The sequence below is a fragment of the Ornithorhynchus anatinus genome, chromosome 12, assembly GCF_004115215.2.
Source record: "Ornithorhynchus anatinus isolate Pmale09 chromosome 12, mOrnAna1.pri.v4, whole genome shotgun sequence".
NCBI lineage: Eukaryota > Metazoa > Chordata > Mammalia > Monotremata > Ornithorhynchidae > Ornithorhynchus > Ornithorhynchus anatinus.
Window position 1 is genome coordinate 12,819,564 of NC_041739.1, and position 21,624 is coordinate 12,841,187.

Consider the following 21,624-nt stretch of genomic DNA (forward strand, 5'->3'; position numbering starts at 1 on the left):
CCATGCAGGTTGTAATGGCAGCGTGAAACGAGAATGAGGAAGGGTATTAAATTCCTGGAGTCTCAATGTTCCATCGTACATAGCGACGTTCTTTCTCAAGCTTGGAAAGAAAATGCCTGGAACAAATTCCCTCTTAAAACATTTGGGGAATGTTTCTGGTGCTTTGAACGGGACGATACATTATCAAAGTCTATCGAGATGCTCCCTCCCTTTCATTCCTTCAGAACCTTTGACGACAGGAGTCAGTGGGCAGAATAGCTCGTTCATGGGGAATGTTGATCTAGTGTTGTCCACTGAGCCAGATCAGGAAATGAGATACCCTGCCCTGCACTGTCTTTATCAAACTGCTTGAATCCTCAGAAACTCTTCTGGTTAAGATCTGCTTCCCAGGATGAAGAGTAAGCTCATTTTATTAGGAGAACAGGACCACGAAATGGTGAGGGAGTCATCTGTTTCACTAGGTTTTGAGAAGATATCAAGCTCTGAGCTTTGTTTTGAAGGTTAGACCCAGGATATTTTCTGTGGCAACATTTCCCCAAATTAATTTATCAATAAACAGAATTTACTGAGCACCTATCATGTGCAGAACATTGTGCTAAGCCTGTGGGAAAGTGTAATAGAGTTAATGCACATTACTGAAGAGAAAACGTAGACATTATTAATGGCACACTTGTCGCATTCTTGTCTAAATTTGCAGATTATTGAGTATTCTTTGCCATATTTATAAGGTTCTATAGAGTATTGAAGAGAAAAATCTAGACATTCTCAGGGGTTGCCATATTAAAACCACAACCAGGTGCTATGAAGTTACATGTTGCACCAATCACCAAATTTCTCTAAGAAAACTCATGGATTTTAACTCCTGAAAAGGCGTGCCACAATAACCACTATTCGTTCAGTCATGTTCATTGAATAGCTCAGGTTGGACTTTTTTCAAAGGAATGTCACTATTTTCATGGGACAAGTGGTCACCCTTTGCTTTCAATCAAAGTTAGCTCTTGCCACCTTGGAAAAAAGCCAATTGGACATACTTCCCTTTAAGAACTGGCCTTTACCTCAATGTTACTACTAATGAAATTACTTCACTCCATCAATCAATTGTATTTATTGAGTGCTTACTGGGTGAAGAGCACTGGACTAAGCACTTGGGAGAGTACAACTGACAATGTCCCTAGCAAGCAGTCTACAATTTGCTTTTGGCCTGAATTAATTGTGATTCAAGATGTGTAATTCTTGAGGCTTGAGGGAGACGACCAATAGATATAAAAGTGGTGGTGTCTGCTATTGCAATTAACAAAATTCCATAGTCATGCACAAACGAGAAGAATCCTTAAATAGACTGTTGTCAGTGAGGCTGGGAATAGCTAAGACTGAATTACTTTTTAAACAATGATAATAATAATAATAATAATGGTATTTTTTAATCATCTACTATGTGTCAAGCACTCTATCAGGGTAGATAAAAGAACACCAGGTCCCACACGGGGTTCACAATAGGAGGAAGAACAGGTATTGAATCCCCATTATGTACATGAGGGAACTGAGGAACAGAGGAGTGAAATGACTTGCCTAAGGTCACACATCAGACAAGTGGCGGACACTCGATTAGACTGTAAGCCCGTCAAACGGCAGGGACTGTCTCTATCTGTTGCCGACTTGTTCATTCCAAGTGCTTAGTACAGTGCTCTACACATAGTAAGCGCTCAATAAATACTATTGAATAAATGAACCCATATCCTCTGACTCCCAGGCCTATGCTCTTTCCACTAGGTGATGCTTATGCAAATAGAAATTTCACTGTTCTTCACCTATTTTTTCACCTCCTTGTAAATTCTCTGAATTAGTCTTCCAGACATTGGGCATGAGTTTTCCATATCTTGTAAGTAATTCCACCTTGGCTTTACATAAAGTTGCTATTTATCTTCCCTAAATGCATTCATTAATGGGTCCCTCTTCCTAGGGTGCATTTGGTGTCCTTCAGAAAAAATACATTTCTGTATTTTTTTCCCCTGGAGATTCACCACCAGTGTCCCAGGCACCTCTCAGATTTTGTAGCCAGAGCTCAAGTGTGGACTTAAACTTTAATCATTCACTTCAGTTAACTTACATCTTCCTACCTCTTTTGACAAAGAAGCAATTTTATGGCTTTATAAAAGCTGAGCAAACTTGAACTTGGATCTAGAGCACTTCAGGGTAAAGAAAAATAAGCAGTCTGTGTGAAGGATGGGGCAAAACTATTTGCTGCTCTGAATTATAATTAACCAGGATGTCAATGATGAAACCTTTGGAAAACATTGACAATAATTGTGTCTATTTCCCCTCTAAGCTACCAAAAGTTCATTAGGCATAAAACAGATAGTAAGGATCAAGTTATGGAGGAAAGAGTTAAGATGAAGAGGAAAGAATTTCCTCTGACAAGAGATCTTTGGCCTCCAGGAAATCAAAGACTTTTCTGCATTCATACCTAAATGGGTAGAAACCTACAGAAATGTTCCAGAGGAGACAGAAGCTGACATTTCTTATTTTCAAATGGAATTTTTCTGAGAAAAAAAATACCATTCCTGTCTACTCCAGTTCTCTCTCCTATATGAAGATGGCTTTAGAGAGCACTGAGGCAGGCACCTAGAATTCTCTGGTTTATTAGTTGCTTTCTACTTTATAAATCTGAATTCTTGACTCTTTCTGCTTATTGCAATTTATACAAATGCTGGAAACAACTCAGATTCTAGCAGAACAAAAACACTGGCGGCTACTTTCCTTCAGTTGTCAACCATGATGGGTTTGAGCCGGCAGCTCACATATTCTCGCCTTCAGAAAGATTGCAGGGCTCACATATTCCTGCCTTCAGGAAGATTGCATTCTAGAGAAATGAGATGGATAGGCCACTTGTGACATGCTTTCAGCATCCCTTTTTTTCCATTTGTACTGAAAGCTAGAGGGAAAAAAGGAAATATGTGAGTGAGAAAGAACTGAGGATGAAGTTATCAGGACTACTAAACCATGAACACCATGCCCTTCAAAGGTAATTAGGCATTTTAAAGGAGATGCCCTTGGGGTAATGTAGTCTGAATAGTGGGGGTTAAGGGGCTAGAGATGCTGTGAAGATCTCCTTAATGGAAGACAGAGAAAACAAGTCTCAGATTTCCAAGAGCACTCAAAAAAAAAGACAATAGATTGTATATATTTCCTTTAGATTCCCAGCCTGATTTCCTTGAACCTTTCCCTATCTTCTTCTTCAGGTATTGTAATATACTATCATAATCGTCCAGTTCAATTTCAGGGGTTGTTGTGCTATACTAAGCACCTGGGAGAGTACAATCCAATAGAGTTGGTAGATATGTTCCCTGCCCATATAAGTTTACAGTCTAGAGAGGGAGACAGACATGAATATAAATAAATAATTACAGACATATTCATAAATGAGGATGGAGCAAATAATGGGTGAAAATCCAAGGGCAAGGGTGACCCAGAAGGAAGCACTCAAAGGGTAGAGATCCAAGTGAACGGACAATGCGGAAGGGAGAGGGAGTCAGGGAAAGGGGAAAAAATGTTGCTGCCAAAGGTTATTGCCATTCAATCAATCAATCTGTGGTATTTAGTGAGCACGTTCTGTGTGTACATAGAACTGTACTAAGTGTTTGGAAGAGTACAGTATAACAGAGTTGGTAGACATGTTCCCTGCCCACAAGGAGCTTACAGTCATTAAAGGTGGGGGGGAGATTAGAAGGAAGTGGACCACAGGAAAGACTGCAGTACGGCTGTAGAACATACTAGAACTGTCTGCTGCCCACTCTTCATTTGTTAATTTTGACCAGAGTTATTACATTCCCATCAGGCCGGGACTTTGTCCTAGCCAGCCTCTTCAGTACTTGCAACCAACTGCAGCCCATTTGAACAGAGCCCACTACAAAAACTGTCACTCACTCATTCCACTTCCTGTCCTATCTGTTTTAGTGCCTGTCTTTGCTGCTAGATTAAAAGCCCCTCATTTGCAGGGAAAGTGTTTCCTAACTCTAGTGTACTTTCCCAAGAGCTTAGCACAGTGCTCTGCACACCGTTTGGGTGCTCAGTGAATGTTATTGATTGAAGTGCTTACTCCGGGTGAAGTGTGAGGCTGGATGCTGGGGTAGTTACAAGATCAGATCAGATCTTGGCCCTGGCCCACACAGGATCCCAATCTAACAAGTAAGGAGAGCAGGAATCTTAACCCATTTGGCAGCTGAAAAAATGCAGGTCCAGTAGACCTGGGGGTCAGAAGGACCTGGTTCTAATCTCATCTGTGCCACTTGTCTCCTGTGTGACCTCGGGCAAATCACTACTCTTCTCTGTGCCTCAGTTACCTCACCTGTAAAACGGGGATTAAGACTGTGAGCCTCACGTGGGGCTTAGTACAGTGCCTGGTATATAGTAGGCACTTAAATACTGTAAAACAGAACAAACTCAGGTTTCCTGCTTCCCAGCCTCATGTTTCCATGAGGACTTCATTCATTCATTCATTCAATAGTATTTATTGAGCACTTACTATGTGCAGAGCACTGTATTAAGCGCTTGGAATGTAGAGAAATGCCAAATAACCAAGAAAACACACTAGAGCATTTTCTTCCTGTACAGTAGGATCACAGGGACCTGGCTGAAATAGGCTAAGCTCCACAATGGGAAAGAAAAACTGAAAGGGAGAAAAAAAGTGGCCAACCTGGTCATCGGTCAATCAAGGACAAGGTGGAAGAGGAAGCTGTGAGCCAATCCATTGTTCTGGGAAAGGGCCCTCAATAGTCTCTTTGGCTGGTCCAGATGCCTCTGTCCTGGAACACCCTCCCTCCTCAAATCTGCCAGACAAATACTCTCCCCACCTTCAAAGCCTTATTGAAGGTACCTCTCTAAGAGGCCTTCCCAGACTAAGTCCCCCTTTCCTCTTGGCCCACTCCCTTCTGTGCTGCCCCGACTTGCTTCCTTTGTTCATCTCCCCTCCCAGCCCCACAGCACTTCTGTATGTATCTGTCATTTATTTATTTATATTAGTGTCTGTCTCCCTGCACTATACTGTAAGCTCATTGTGGAAAGAGAATGTGTCCATTTATTGTTGTACTGTACTCTCCTAAGAGCTCAGTACAGTGCTCTGCACACAGTAAGTGCTTAATAAAAACAGGTGGGTGAATGACGAACGAATGACCCTCCAGGTGGCTCAGGCTCTCATCTTCATTCATCTTCCGGAAGCAACTTCTGTGAGGACATGACAATGTTAGAAGTATCACAATCTAGTGACAAGATCATAGGTCCTGGAGTCAGGGGACCTGGGTCCTAATTCCAGCTTTGCCAGTTACCTGCAGGGTGACCTTGGGCAAGTTACTTAACTTCTCTGTGCCTTAGTTTCCTCATCTGTAAAACGCCCCCTTAGACTGTGAGCTCCATATGGCACAGGGTCTGTTTCCCACCTGATTACTTTATATCTATCTACCCCAGTGCTTCGTATAATGCTTGGCACATAGTGCTTAACAAATATCACTATTATTATCTGGGAAAGTTGGAGCTGGGGCACAGTAACAACTGTACTAAAGAAGCCAAAAATGAAAATGCCCTCACTGCTCTCCTCTTCTTCAGTGCATTTTACCCTCATTTCAACTCACCTTTTAAGCACAAAGCCAGAGTACACAGCTTCTCTCTGCTCCAAATCCAAAGAAACCATTACAGAAGCCATGGATCATTTCCTTTTGGAGGTGAGAAAAACACCAGACCACTCAGATTCATCCAGAGGCTGGAAGATCCCAAATTGGACCACTGAAATCCAGGCCAGGCCATTGCGTTCTGCACTGGGCAATTTTCCCTCCTACACACCAGAAACTTTTGCCAAGCTGCTTCATATACCTACAAGGCAAGGAAGGGCTCCTTAGAAGTGATAGAACTGATAGGAGCAACAGCTCCCAAACTGCAAGTGGGATCCAGGTGTCAGAAAGAAGCACAACCTGTTCACAGTGTGGCTGAGCTATCTACTTCTCTATGAACCCAAGGAGGACATCTGCAAGTTATGGTGCTTAACTTTTGGTGCACTACTTGGTCCCTAGAAACACCTGAGCTCTTCATGCCCAACTGGCAGAGATTCCAAGGGAGCACAAGAAACCAGCACCCAAAAGGTAAAAGTCTGAAAGAAATGAAAGATGGGGTGATGCTGGCCCATACCAAGAAAACTGGGCATTTGGAAATTAACTGGTTAATTTTGATGGCTTTGGGTAGCCAAATTGGAACCTTTAGACTCCAGGGAGGATATATATATATATTTTTTTTTTTGGATGAAAGCATTTTGTTTACCTCTCTCTGCCCGTGAAAGTAATTGAATAATCAGCCATTCTTTACTTCCTTTTTGAGCTACATATAGCAGCTCTAATAAGTACAAAGCTGAAGGCCAATCCTGACTTCGCCCTGATTTACTCTGAGACCTTGAGGAAGCAGGCTTGCTTAGCGGTTAGAGCATGGGTCTGGAAGTCAGAAGGACCTACGTTCTAACCCCACCTCTGCCACTTGTCTGCTGAGTGACCTTGGGCAAGCCACTTAATTTCTCTAGGCCTCAGTTGCCTCATCTATAGAATGGGGACTAAGAGTGTGAGACCCACATGGGACTGCGACTGTGTCCAACTTGATCAACATGTATCTCCCCCAGCAGCTAAATGCTTGATACATAGTAAGCTCTTATCAAATACCATTGTTATTTGTCAATAGCATTAACAAATACCATTATTATATTATATTATTACATTATTGAGTGGCATGGCCTGACCCTTATGAGCCTCAGCTTTCTTATTTGCCAAATAGAAATATTGCCAGTCCCCCAGGACCTGACAAATGCCATATAAGCCTCTTCCCCACTTGAAATCATAGTCTCTGGTACCATCAAGAATCCAGGACAACTGGAAAGCTACTGTAGACAAAAACCATCTCAGTAGACAATTGAATAAGAGATAGAAAGACCAATATTGTACATAAACATACATAATATATTCTATCATTCTTTATTAGTCCTACTATCTATAAATTTATTCTAGTTTCTGTCTCCCCTGCTAAATTGTGAACTCCTCCAGGTCTGGGATCAACTTTTAAATCTTTTGGACCTTTCCCAAATGCACAGTACAGTACTCAGGACACAGTAGGAGCTTAGTAAATGCTATTTACTGATTGGTCATTGTAGATTAAAATCAGAATATATGTATAGAACCCTTCTTGTGTCCGAAATGATGGGAAAAACAGTGAGGCTTTATCCATGTCTTGGGATGTGGATGAAGAGATTATTGTTTCAGATTTTTGTACTCAGGAAATTTCAATATCTAAAGATAAGCCCAAGAACAGGTTGGGCAGTTAAGATAAACCACAGGTGAAGAATTTAGGGAAAAAGAAACCATCTCTCACCTTGCCCCCATTCCAGCCTCTGGAGAGAGGAGTTCCAGGAATAGATATTGGGAAACAAAGCTAAATTGTTAATCAGGGTCCCCTCTGTGATAGGAATGACACAGTCCAACCTGGACCTTCTTTAGAGCAGAAATTGAATTGGTACATGTGCTATCTAGAACATTACACCCCTCTACCCACCAGGTGGTCAAAGCATGGTCCAAAAATGGACTTTGAAACCTCTGACCTTGGCCTTTGGTCAACATGCAAAGAAATCATCCTGTCATCCTGGATTCCCTCTTCCCTCATGGTGGTGGAGTGAGGAGGCCTGATCGCTTCTTTTTTTTACAAGGAAGAATCTGAGATTTCCTCTTATACTAGTTGAGTGCTATAATGGTAGCTGGCATCCTTGATCAGTTTCAGACATCTGTGAAGGCAATGGGTATATGCTGTGTTCAAAGTGGAAATTTTAAGTTCCGGTTTGGAATTATATATGTCCATCTCTGGTCCGTATTTGGGAGGAAACCAGGGCCATTTCTAAAATTGCAAGACTTTGAGGGAACCTCAAGGGTCCCCAATGCCTGAAATCTGCTCTGCCATAGGAGTAAATTCATACTTCTAGGAGCCTCAGCAGTTGTGAATTCAGCCGTCTTCCTTTCGAGCTACATTAAGCGGCAACACTTATAACTGCACAGGTTTCACTCCTCTTTCCCCACCATGACTTCTCCATGCTCTTTCTTCCACTGCCACCATCGGTTAGACATAATATCCTCACTCCACAACTCTTCCTCATGTCTACTACCTCCACTACCATAAAAAGAACAAACCCATTCTATGAGTCCCAGCCACCACCCTGGCTGGAGAATAGGCTTTGGTGGCCATCACAAGTCAGGGGTGGAAGGAATTCCCCAACTATGTGGCCCCCATTTCAATCTCCTAAGCCAGAAAACCTCATCAATATCTAATAGTCCTTCTCTCCTGCTGCTAACAGACCTTGTGTCATTCACAGAGGAGGCAATTTGCATTCAAGTTGGGCTGATCTTCGCAGAAAACTAGGCAAAAACAACGGAATGAGACAATCCCAATGTATGTCATTCATTCAGTAGCATTTATTGAGCGCTTACTATGTGCAGAGCACTGTACTAAGAGCTTGGAATGTACTATTAGGGCAACAGATAGCGACAATCCCTGCCCAATGACAGGTGCAATTCTGACAACCTACTAGCAAATGTTTTCTGTTGCCTTTCTAAACGCTTTCTCTACTTCTCTTCAGCCATGTGCTAGATCTAAAACCTTAATGGTGGGGATTTTTGTGGCAAATGAGGTTACTTCTTAGTTACGCAATTTCTACTCTGATTCAACCCCCTCTGGTAAGAAATAATACTGTTCCTGTATTCAAATCCACTCAATGCTTCTGGGCATTCTGCAATATTAAACTTTGAGAATAATTGCTTAATTGACATTGACTTCACAGTATGTTCTGCACAGAGCCTTGTGGTTACTGCATTGGTGGCTCCTCTTCCTGGAACTTTGAAACTATTAGGGGTTTTCCCCAAAATGTTAATTCGGGCTATTTGTGTAGGCAAGAGCCTGCATGAAATGGGATTTGTTTGAGGCCTATAAGTGCTGCCACTGGTGATCTAGGTATCAATCAATGGTATTTACTGAGCATTTACTGTGTGAGGAGAGCATTTTACTAAGAATTTGGGAGAGTACAATATGGTAGGTAGACATGATCCCTACCCGCAAAGAGCTTCTATTCTAGTCGGGCCCACGGACCCTAAAATAAACGACAGGTGGGGGAAGAAAGAGACTTTAGTGCAGAGATGACTGCCTCTTCTCTATGTAAGACTAAGTTACCAATAATATTAGTAATCATAATCATAATATGAACTGTGATATTGGTTAAGTGCTTTAAAAAATGGTATTTGTTAAGTGCTTACTATGTGCCAGGAACTGCATTAAGTGTTAGGGTAGATACAAGATAAGGATTAGAACTCATGACTTTCTGTCTCCCAGGCCGGTGCTCTATCCATTAAGCCAAGGTGGGATGGGGTCTCCTTGATGGTGTAGAGAGCAGCCAATGCCAGCTCCAGGATGGCATGACTGGCACATTAAGTTGACTTGGCCGCCACGGTGGGGGCCGAGAGTGCGTAAGGAGGTGCGGCTGCAATTATCAGTTGGTTCATTCAGCTGCAGGAAGGAGGGGACAGGGAGGCTCAGCAGCAGCTTTTGTATCCAGCCCGGCCCCAACGGGACATGCGAATGGGAGGTGGGAGGCTGGAGGGGTCAGCCAGAGGGTTCCTCAGCTGCAGTGGGGAGAGGTGCACAGAGAGGTGAGGCTGTAATAACTGGAAGGCTCATTAGTCTGCAATAGAAGTAAGAGGGAGAACAGGCATTTAATCCCCATTTTACAGATGAAGAAAGCTGAGAAAAGTTAAGGGACTCGCTCAAATTCACCAGCAGGCAGCTGGATAAAACAGTGATACACACCCAGACTCCCTGTTATGGGTGAATTGCACACTGAAAAGCCCCTTCTCACAGCGTTACTGTTTTTTCTCATGGTATTATCCTCTCAGTGGGATCCTCGTATCTGGGATTTATTCTGGTAGTCTCTTTCCTAAAGGCCATCAATTCAGTAACCACTAAAGGGAAAGGTTCATCAGATCTAACTCCTTTTCAGCATGTCATTAGCTATCACTAAGGTTGCAAACTACAAGAGCAGAGATGAAAAAGTGGTTTTAGGATGTCGATCTCATGCCCGCAGGTCACTTTTGTTGGACCCAAAAGAGTCCACTAGGGAAATCGTGAAAAGTCCTTCATTCATTAAAGAATGAGGACCACCCAGGACCTCCATTCACCCACCCGATCATCTTCACTCACCTTTCTATCCTTCATTCACTCATTCCCCTTCATTCAACTAGTTCTGCATCACTCTAGCCATAGCCATTAATAAGATAACTCGGTTCAAAATGCCCAGATCCCAGCCTTTTGTTCCGGTAGCTCTAGGCCAGAGATTCACTCCATATAGGTGAATGAAAGGAAGAGAAGATAAGCCACATGAAAAAGCCTCTCCTGTCATGAGCCCATAAGGCTACTCCTTGGGCACACTATTAATCGGCCAACCTCTGTTTTAATCCGGTTCTGACGTCTCCCTTTTCCAAACTGTGTGTTCCTTGGCACGAGAAGAATGTGTGAGGCATCCTGTACTGTAAGGTGTGTGCTCAAAGTATTTTTCCTGCCTGGCTCAGTTAACCACACGTGTTTGAAATACCTCTGCTTATTTGTTGCCAAGAGAATACGCTTCGGGCTGTAAGTGAAGAGATCCACATCACACTACACCTCCGTCGTTCCTTCCAAGGCGCCCGGTACCATAGCACAACTCATTGCAGCCAGATAAGCTACATCAATTCACTGAGCACTGGTCAGACCCAGCATTATTTTCTCACCACTTTGACCCTCCAAGCACGGAGAGCCCAAGCCTAAACACTTAAAATAAACATTGATTTAGAAGTGCAGCGAAGCTTCAAGGACTAGGGCCAGTTATCCCTGGTGTTTTCCTTTAGTCAGATGTGGTTCAGTGGTTTTGGAAGTATAAGAGCTAATTCCTCAAACTCTTCCAGGACATTAGGAACAAAGTAATTGAGCTGGAAGATTACCTCTCTAAAAATGACAGAAAACAATGGATCAAGACAAAAATAAAACACACAAAAAGGGAGTACAGAGACTCCATTATGAGTTCTAAATTCATGGAACCCTTGCCCTAAGCCACAGAATCCATTCCATTCCGCAAAACCAGAAGAAAAGAGTCTTCCGACTATTCTGTTGGCATTCGCTTTTGGGGACGTGCTGCCTTAGCATTCAACAAAAATTTCCCAAGTCGTTCCTTCTCATTAATAATTTTCATTGTGTCCTTTGGTCATTTCCATTTTAATATAGGCTTTAATTCATCAAGAATACTTCCTGTAATACAGGTAAGAAAGGTGTAAACAAATGAAGTTGCAATATGGTAGTGTGGCCTAATGGAAAAAACACGGGACTGAGAGCCACACGATCTGAGTTTTAATCCCAGGTCCATTTCTCTACTGGGTGATCTTGGGCAACTCACTTGCCCGCTCTGTGACTCAGTTTCCTCATCTCTAAAATGGGGATAAAATACTGCTTCTCCTTCCCAGGGATTGGGTCCAAACTCATTATCTTGTATCTGCCTTAGTGCTTACCGCATACTAAGTGCTTAATATCATTATTATTAATAGCATTAATTTATATGTACTCAGATAAATGTTGTCACAGTTGTATCATGTATCTTTTTAATACTTAAGGATATTTAAATACCCAAGTATCAAGTGTGAATTGAACCACCTAGTTGCAAAAAATTCACCCTTGCAAAATTTGGGGGCCCCTTAAAGAGGGGTGGGGTAAAGCAATCAGCTACTCTGCCCTCCTGAAGACCACTCCAGCATTCTTACCCACATCCTATTTAAATATAAAGTCCTCCAGACTGGAAGCTCCTTGGGAGCAGGGAACTGTCTATCGGCTCTATTGTATTGCAGTCTCCTGAATACTTAATACAGTGCTCTGCACACAGTAAGCACTCTATAAATACCACTGATTGATCGATGTAAACAAATATATATATATATATTTTCTTCTTTGAAGCAAGGACAATTCTTAAGTTTCCAGTCCAAAGGGAGAAGGAAATATGGAGAGAAAAATCTGGATTTATTTCCACCCATTTGGAGAAATAAACACATCCAACATTCTCCCTCTAGCCTGGAAGTTCCTTCCTCTTCATATCTGACAGACCACCACTCTCCCCATCGTCTAAGCTCCAGTAAAATCATATTTCCTGAGTAAGCCCTCACTTCCCTTACCTGCCCACCCCTCTGCGTTGCCTATGAACTTGGGTCTGTACCCCTTAAACACTTTGATATTCATCCCAGTTCCAGCCCCACTGCACTGGTGTACATATCCATATTTAATGTATTTTAAGTGTGTCTGTCTCCCTCTCTAGTCTGTAAACTTCTGTGCCTAGGACCGTGTCTACCAACTCTATTGTCATGTACTCTCCCAAGAACTTAGTATAGTCTTCTGCACACAGTAAGTGGTCAATAAATACCCAGGTTCTCAGGCAGACCAGTTCTTGTTGCTTGCCTGTCATTTGAGCTCGTTGTGGGAAGGGAACATAGTTATCCAAACAGCTAAGTGGAATTCTGCTTTGATTGGTTCATCTTTGTTTATTTGACAAATTAAGGATCAAAGTGCAAAATTCCATTTTCTGCATTTCAAAGTGATAACCAAATACGTGCTTATTGTTATCAACAAGGAGAAAAGGAAAACAATTTCAAAACATTTTAGTCATTCCATGAAAGCACATTACCAAGAACATGAACGCACCATGAGAATCTAGAACTAAACATTGTGCTTTGAGTATTTAGGACCATTTTTCAAACTACAGCAAATATTCAGCTAACTTTGCCATTTGATATGTTCAATAGAAATTCATTAAATGAACTGCATTCTGATCTGTTTGTAGGAGAAAAAAAGAAAATCAAATCCCAATTCCGATTTCTCTGAATGATATTTAGGCTCTTCCAAACCAGCTCTTCAAAACGTTTGTCATTTCAGAAAATAAGTTTAATCAAGGTGGGAACCAATCCCAAATTTGGGCTAAATTTCCCATTGAATCTGAGTTTCTAAGAGAATTGGATCACTGTTCTGGTTATTCTCTCACACTGCTCCATTTCTTTGGCTTTTCTCTCACTGCAGAAGAAGTATCATTTTGCAGGAGTTAGTTGGAACTCTAAATCTCTAAATCTCCCAACAGATTGTGCTCTCGGAAAATTTCCTGAACCATTTTGACACTTTAGTGGATGGAGGCCTGTAGATAAGTCTCCGATAGCCATCCACTTGGCCACCTTTCAGCACCTGACCCCAACCCCTCCTAAAAGACTGAGCCCACCTCAAGTTGACTTTGACACTGTCGCCTAAAGCCCTGGGCTTTATTCCCAGAACTACATTGGTCAAACCCAAAATAGACTAGAAAAATACACAACCTGTGGATTTCTTTTGTCCTTTATTCAATCGGAATGCTTTTTCAGGTCAAGAAACAGCCAGGGAAAACATCCAGAGCCTTGAAGTATCATTGACAGGCTGAGGATCCAAACTGCATTATCTCTGGAATGTTCACTCAATAGTACAATTTTAGTTCCTTTCATAAAAATGCTTAGGAAACTTCTACTTTCCCACCATGGAAGAAATGCATTAACAAGCTCATGTTTAGATAGCTGGCCAGCACGAGGGACAAACAACATTTTAGATAGGCCTTTTAACTCTTGCAGTATATTGCTTACCAAACACTATGCTGAGTCTATGTACCTTCTCAACTGAATTCATTCTATGAGTTGATATGGAACAAACCCTGGTCATACACATCACCAAATATTTACATTAGCTGGACTTAACTGAGTCTTTAAAAAAAGGCAGAATTATCCTATAAGGTCCAGGCTGTAAATAACATAGGAGTATACATTTCAGCTTGGTCTGATGACATCACATTTGTTTCTGCATTTTTTTACTAAAGAATGCTGACTGTGAGAGAGGACGAAATGAGTCATAAAGATCTTATTTTCTTTTTCACTTAACCTGATAAGAGATTTGGTATTTCTGGAAGAAATGCAGGTTATTTATCAAATGATTACTGGAAAGGTAAAATTAAAGTTAAATATTTTGAACTACACAAAGTCTAAAATAGAAGCTTGACTACAGTACATCATACTAAGATAACACATAATAGATTAAAAGCAGCAAATCAAATGATCCTTCACTTAAAAATTTAAAGTTTCTGACATCATCTTCCACCATTCCATCAATTCTTCCTTCTCCTCTTCCTTTCTTTCAGAAAAGGACTCCAATTCGAAATCCACCTGGAGGAGGAAACCAAGCAAAATGATGGCTGTATACTCCAAACAAAAAAATCTCACAAACACCACATTCTTCAGAAAAAGCTCCTCTAAAGTGACAGTTCACATCCTCTCAAATCGAGTCACTTCCTTTCTCCTGCCAGTTTTTAGTGCCATAACAACCTAGCCAGGCACTGGGACACTGGCTTTGAAGAGTGACTGTGGAACACAGATTAACAGTCATGTGTTGTCCGGTTCTCAGAGGTCCAAGGGATTTCCAGTTCAGGCACCTTTAATTGGTTTTATTTAGGCCTGGTTCTTTTTCATCTTTTACCTTTGGCCCTTAACCACTACTAACAGACTAGAACTGGAACACTACTGCTGGTTCTCGGTGGAAGGGCCTAAACACTTACTAGGGGCAAATTTGAAGGAAGGATCAGGGACTAGAAAGAGCTACTGTGTAGAAATATGGTGCCAATGAGAGAGCCCTAGCTCTAAAGTTAGAAGCAGAGAACGGAGAAGCAGCATGGCTCAGTGGAAAGAGCATGGGCTTTGGAGTCAGGGCTCATGAGTTCGAATCCCAGCTCTGCAACTTGTTGGCTGTGTGACTGTGGGCAAGTCACTTAACTTCTCTGTGCCTCAGTTCCCTCATCTGTAAAATGGGGATTAAGACTGTGAGCCCCACGTGGGACAACCTGATTACCCTATGTCTACCCCAGCGCTTAGAACAGTGCTCGGCACATAGTAAGCGCTTAACAAATACCAACATTATTATTATTAAAGTTGGGAAGAAGAGGAAATGCAGGTGTGACCTAAGACAGATACTCGTAGTGGTTGACGATGAAGACGATGGTTTTTTTCAACGGCAGTTGCCTGGCTGGGCTCATGTCTTGTTGGGAGCAGGGGGTAAGTCCCAATCGTTTCATAAAAACGCTTAGGAAATTCTACTTTCCCACCATAGAAGAAATGCAATAACAACCTCATGTTTATATAGCTGGCCAACACGAGACACAAACAACATTTTGGATAGGCCTTTTAACTCTTGCAATATATTGGAAGAATATATATGGGAATACATATTGCATATAATATATGGACAGAGAAATCTCAAGACTGTCTCAGAAACCCTTATGACTGCACACCCAAGGTCACCTAAGCACTTGGGAGAGGTCTAGAATCATGTGGGGAAAAGTGACCTTTCTCACAGGCAAGATCTCAGTTTGAATCATACACAGGAAAGGGAAAGCTATTTAAAAAAAAAAAACCCAACTTGTCCCCTAATTTAAAAAAGCAACACATAAGAAAGAAAAGGATGTTACCCTCCTCTTTGAGGAAAGTTCAATAGGTCAGTGATTACTTACCTCAACTGCAGGGCTATAGGGGACAGCCACTTTTTTGGTTATTGCCAGGTAGCCGGGAGCTGAGGCTGTGAGTTTGTAATTCCCAGGTACAAGCAGTCGCCAGTAATCACCATCCTTTGCTGTAGGAAAAGCATAGCATCAAATCACACGGCACTGATGTGACTCAACTAATTATGTCATCCCTGGTGCCCTCCAGCTTAAACTCTTTCATTTCCTGACTGTTCATAAAGTAGATTTTAAGTGATTTGATAACTTTTTGCCGAAGAGGTTGTGAAAATATCTATCGTGGATCTTCTCCCGAAGAGCTCCTTTGGAGACACAAGCATAAAGCTAGCTAAGAAGGCTAGAAGGAAAGACAAAAAAAATGTGGTTGCCCCTTGCTCCAATATCAGGTCCTCCAGGCAACAAAGGTGGGGTCCCAAAAGTTTAGTTAAATTACTCTAACAGAGTTGCCGGATGCCACAGTTTAACCCGGATGGTGTGTGGGATTGGCAAATCCCGCAGGTTGTATTCATCCAGTAGTATGTCTTGAGCGCCTACTATTTGCAGAGCACTGTCCTAAGCACTTGGAACGTACAATTCGGCAATAGATGAAGACAATCCCTGCCCAATGATGGGCTCACAGTCTAAACGACTGTTGTACGGTTGTATGGGGATAGTGAGGAGGACCAGAGCTCGAACCTCTCGGTACGAAAGGTAACAAACATATCTATAAATGATATATTATAAATTATTTATTTATATTAACATCTGTCTGCCCCTATAGGCTGTAAGCTTGTTGCACACAGGGAACATGACTATCAACTCATTTGTACTGTACTCTCCTAAGCATTTAATAATAATAATAATGTTGGTATTTGTGAAGCGCTTACTAGGTGCAGAACACTGTTCTAAGCACTGGGGTAGACACAGGGTCATCAGGTTGTCCCACGTGAGGCTCACAGTCTTCATCCCCATTTTAGAGATGAGGGAACTGAGGCCCAGAGAAGTGAAGTGACTTGCCCACGGTCATATGTGACAAGTGGCAGAGCAGGGATTCAAACCCATGACCTCTGACTCCCAAGCCCGGGCTCTTTCCACTGAGCCACAGTATTCTGCACATAGTAAGCATTCAATAAATACCACAGTGCTGCTGCCTCTCACTCAAGGTCTGACTCAGCTTGACCCTCCTCATGTGTGAGAAATCTACCCTCAACACAGCTCATTGTGAGATATGAGCTGTACAATTGCCCTGTTTAAGATTTTTGTTGTAATTATATTAATAAGCAATTACGCTCGGTCTGAACTATTTCAAAAGCTCTCAAATCCTGGCAAAGAATTCCTCCCACCAGAAGTAATATCGTGGTCTATCCCTTCCACGGAAATAGTAGCATTGGCGAGAGGTTTGCCCTGAAGATCTCTGACGAATCCTTTCACTCCTCGATGGATCTGTGGAGGTCAACCAGCAAAAAGAGATGATCAGAACTGACTTGAAAACACTTTTTTGATCAGCAAAACTGTCCGGTATTTATTAGATTAAGTAGGAAAACTGCAGCCGACTGGGTGGTGATTGGACTTGAAAACGGCTCTTGAGACTGTAAGCTCTTCCTCTAGAATGTAAGCTCCTGGTGCGCAGGGAAAATAACTACCCACATTATGCTCTTGTGCTCTTCAAACCACTTAGCACAGTGCTCTGCCCACAGTAAGTGCTCAATAAATATGATTGATTCAGTGACTACTTGGTGTGGGCTGCCTATATGTAGATTTCACTAAATAACCCTTTCTAGATATATCAATCAATCAATGGTCATTACGGAGTGCTTACTATGTGCAGAGCACTGTACTAAGCACTTAGAAGAGTACAACCTAGAGTCAATCAGTCATATTTATTAAATGCCTACTGTGCTAAGTGCTGGGCAGAGTACTATATAACAGAGTTGGTAGATGGTAGACATGTTCGCTGCCCACAAGGAACTTACAGTCTAGAGGGGGAGCTTAGAATAACAATAATGATCATTTTCTATCATTACACTATTTTAAAGCACTTATGTTTCAAGAACTGTTCTAAGAGCTGGGGTAGATATAGCTCAATCAGGTCAGCCTGTCTTACATGGGGATCACAGTCTAAATAGGAGGGAGTACAGCATGGCTCAGTGGAAAGAGCACGGGCTTGGAAGTCAGAGGATGTGGGTTCTAATTCACTTGTCTGCTGTGTGACCTTGGGCAAGTCACTTAACTTCTCTGTGTCTCAAGTTACCTCTTCTGTAAAATGGGGATTAAAAGTGTGAGTCCCACGTGGGATAACCTGATTACCCTGTACCTACCCCAGCACTTAGAACAGTGCTTAGCACATAGTAAATGCTTAACAAATACCATAATTATTACTATTATTATTATACCCTGTTGGAGGGATTGCTTAGCCTGGAGTCTGAGGATAATTGAAGCCAATTTGGCGGCTAGAATTCTCCAGATAATTTACTAGTGAGACCCTGACTTCAGGATATTATCACGAACTTTCTAAAAGCTACAGAGCAGTCAGCCGAGCACTGGATACTATGTTGAGTTCTCTAAACCTTTTGCCATGAATCTAAAGCACTGAGTCCCTTCAGGACTTTGTTTCACGCCATCTCTAACTTCATCCTAGTTTTCAATTTTCTTTCTCAGCACTTTTTTCCACTTGATCTATTCATCAGTCACTCCAAACCGTCTTTTCTCTTTCCTCTTTTCCAAACAGTCCATAGAGGGAGCAATCATTGTCCACGTTTAGAGAGCATTCACAGAGTGCAAAGTACTGAAAGGGTAGGTAGAGGTGAATCATAAAAAGTCAAGCATCCTAACGTGCAATTTGACAATCTGTGAAGGATGCAAATGGAATAAAAGAGGAGCAAGAAATTGAACAAAACTAGCCATTCTCACACTGTCAAACACTAAAGATGATTGATTGATATTAGTGTGTGCCTTGCTTTAAAAGGGAAAAAGAAAATTACCTGTTCGATATAATTTACAAGTGAGTTTTTGTTGTCCTCCCAGTAGCTCTTCAAAGTTTCTTCTGGTGGGAATTTTTCACAGCTGAGTTCCACCGTGATCTCAAAGCAGTTGCTGCTGAGATAATTGAAGTCCTGCATGCCTGCCAAGGATGAAAGAAAGGTAAGTTGAGGAAGTTTTTAATTTTGTGACTTGGACCCTAGGGTTTCATCTTAGTTGATTCATTCAATCGCATTTATTGAGCACTTACTGTGTGCCGAGCACTGTTCTAAGTGCTTGGAATGTACAATTTGGCAACAGATGGAGGCAATCTCTGCCCCAAAATAGGCTCAGAGTCTAAAATTTTAGTACCCTATTATGTATGATGGGGAATTCTGAAATTGCAAGGATCTCAAGAATTCTGTGTTGCTGGATTCTAAAAATCACTGGGACGGAATTTCCAGGGACCTTTAAGAAGCCTGTTGAGCCAGCCAGCATCCCAGTATTAAGGAGCATCAGTGATATTTAAAACCCACTTTTTGATTATGACTAAAGCCAGACTAATAGCAATCTGAGCCTATGCAATAGTCTTAATGAGGCTGAAATCAGTTCAAAAATCCCTTTGGGATCCAGCATTTGGTTAGGATCAAAACACTGTCATTATTCTACTACCAATATAAAATGATGTTCCAATAGCCATAGGCTTCAGCAATCCAAAATAACCCTAGCACTTGTGTACACTGATTTATTTATTCTATTTATTCTTTTTTCCATGCTGTTGCTGTTATATATTTTCCCTCCGGTTTCCAATATATGTATATATATAAATAGGGACCTGGGTTCTAATCCCAGTTCTGCCATTTGTCTGCTGTGTGAAGCACACAGTCACTTCACTTCCCTATGCTTCATTTAGGAGAAGCAGCATGGCGTAGTGGATGGACCACCAGCCTAGGAGTCAGAAGGTCATGGGTTCTAATCCCAGCCCTGCCACTTTCTACTATGTGACCTTGGGCAACTCATTTTACTTCTGTGGCCCTCAATTAGCTCATCTGTAAAATGGGGATTGTGACTGTGAGCCCCACATGGGACAGGGACTGTGTCCAACCCGGTTTGCTTGTCTCCATCACAGCACTTAGTACAGTGCCTGGCACATAGTAAGTACCTAACAAATACCATAATTATCTACAAAACGGGAATTAAGACTGAGCTCCATGTGGGACATGGAGTGTCTCTAACCTGATTATTTTGTGTCTACCGTAGCATTTAGGGCAATGTCTGGCACAAGGTAAAGGCTTAAATGCATTAAATAAATATTTAAAATAAATAAATAATTTATAAAATTTATTAAAAATATATAAATATATAAAAGATATATAAAATAAATATATATAATGCGTGTAGATATACATACATATTTATTAGCATTCCTTAACTCCCATTCTCTCCTAGACCCCCTCCAATCTGGCTTCCGTCCCCTCCACTCTGCCGAGACTGCTCTCTCTAAGGTCACCCATGACCTCCTTCTTGCCAAATCCAATGGCTCCTACTCCATTCTGATCCTCCTTGACCTCTCTGCTGCCTTTGACACTGTCGACCATCCCCTCCTCCTCCATACCTTATCTCACCTTGGCTTCACGGACTCTGTCCTCTCCTGGTTCTCCTCTTACCTCTCTGGCCGATCATTCTCGGTCTCCTACGCTGGAGCCTCCTCCCCCTCCCATCCTTTAACTGTTGGAGTTCCTCAAGGGTCAGTTCTTGGCCCTCTTCTGTTCTCCATTTACACTCACTCCCTCGGTGAACTCATCCGCTCTCACGGCTTTGACTACCATCTCTACGCAGATGACACGCAGATCTACATCTCCGCCCCGTCCTCTCCCCCTCCCTTCAGGCTCGCATCTCCTCCTGCCTCCGGGACGTCTCCACCTGGATGTCGGCCCGCCACCTAAAACTCAACATGAGCAAGACTGAGCTCCTCATCTTCCCTCCCAAGCCCGGTCCGCTCCCAGACTTCTCCATCACCGTGGATGGCACGACCATCCTTCCCGTCCCGCAGGCCCGCAATCTCGGTGTCATCCTTGACTCGTCTCTCTCGTTCACCCCACACATCCTATCCGTTACCAAGACCTGCCGGTTTCACCTCTACAATATCGCCAAGATCCGCCCTTTCCTCTCCACCCAAACGGCTACCTTACTATTACGGGCTCTCGTTATATCCCGGCTAGACTACTGTGTCAGCCTTCTCTCTGACCTCCCTTCCTCCTCTCTCGCCCCGCTCCGGTCTATTCTTCACTCCGCTGCCCGGCTCATCTTCCTGCAGAAACGATCTGGGCATGTCACTCCCCTTCTTAAACAACTCCAGTGGTTGCCTATCGACCTCCGCTCCAAACAAAAACTCCTCACTCTAGGCTTCAAGGCTCTCCATCACCTTGCCCCTTCCTACCTCTCCTCCCTTCTCTCTTTCCACCGCCCACCCCGCACGCTCCGCTCCTCTGCCGCCCACCTCCTCGCCGTCCCTCGGTCTCGCCTATCCCGCCGTCGACCCCTGGGTCACGTCCTCCCGCGGTCCTGGAACGCCCTCCCTCCTCACCTCCGCCAAACTGATTCTCTTTCCCTCTTCAAAACCCTACTTAAAACTCACCTCCTCCAAGAGGCCTTCCCAGACTGAGCTCCTCTTCCCCCTCTACTCCCTCTGCCATCCCCCCTTTACCTCTCCGCAGCTAAAGCCTCATTTTCCCCTTTTCCCTCTGCTCCTCCACCTCTCCCTTCCCCCTTCCCATCCCCACAGCACTGTACCCGTCCGCTCAACTGTATATATTTTCGTTACCCTATTTATTTTGTTAATGAATTGTGCATCGCCTTGATTCTATTTAGTTGCCATCGGTTTTTACGAGATGTTCTTCCCCTTGACGCTGTTTAGTGCCATTGTTCTTGTCTGTCCGTCTCCCCCGATTAGACTGTAAGCCCGTCAAACGGCAGGGACTGTCTCTATCTGTTGCCGACTTGTTCATCCCAAGCGCTTAGTACAGTGCTCTGCACATAGTAAG

General features: G+C 42.7%; 1 protein-coding gene across 1 annotated transcript in view; it reads right to left on the minus strand.

Annotated features, from left to right (window-relative positions):
- Window positions 1-12,585: 12,585 nt before the first annotated feature.
- CPE (carboxypeptidase E) overlaps window positions 12,586-21,624 on the minus strand; it is a 102,786-nt gene continuing 93,747 nt past the window's right edge. Inside the window, exons 11-14 of the mRNA XM_029077075.1 lie at window positions 18,604-18,743; window positions 16,966-17,065; window positions 15,638-15,756; window positions 12,586-14,300 (exon numbers count right to left, since the gene is read on the minus strand). Coding sequence (XP_028932908.1) covers window positions 14,202-14,300; window positions 15,638-15,756; window positions 16,966-17,065; window positions 18,604-18,743 — 458 coding nt within the window. The 3' untranslated portion in view covers window positions 12,586-14,201. The remainder of the gene's footprint in view (window positions 14,301-15,637; window positions 15,757-16,965; window positions 17,066-18,603; window positions 18,744-21,624) is intronic.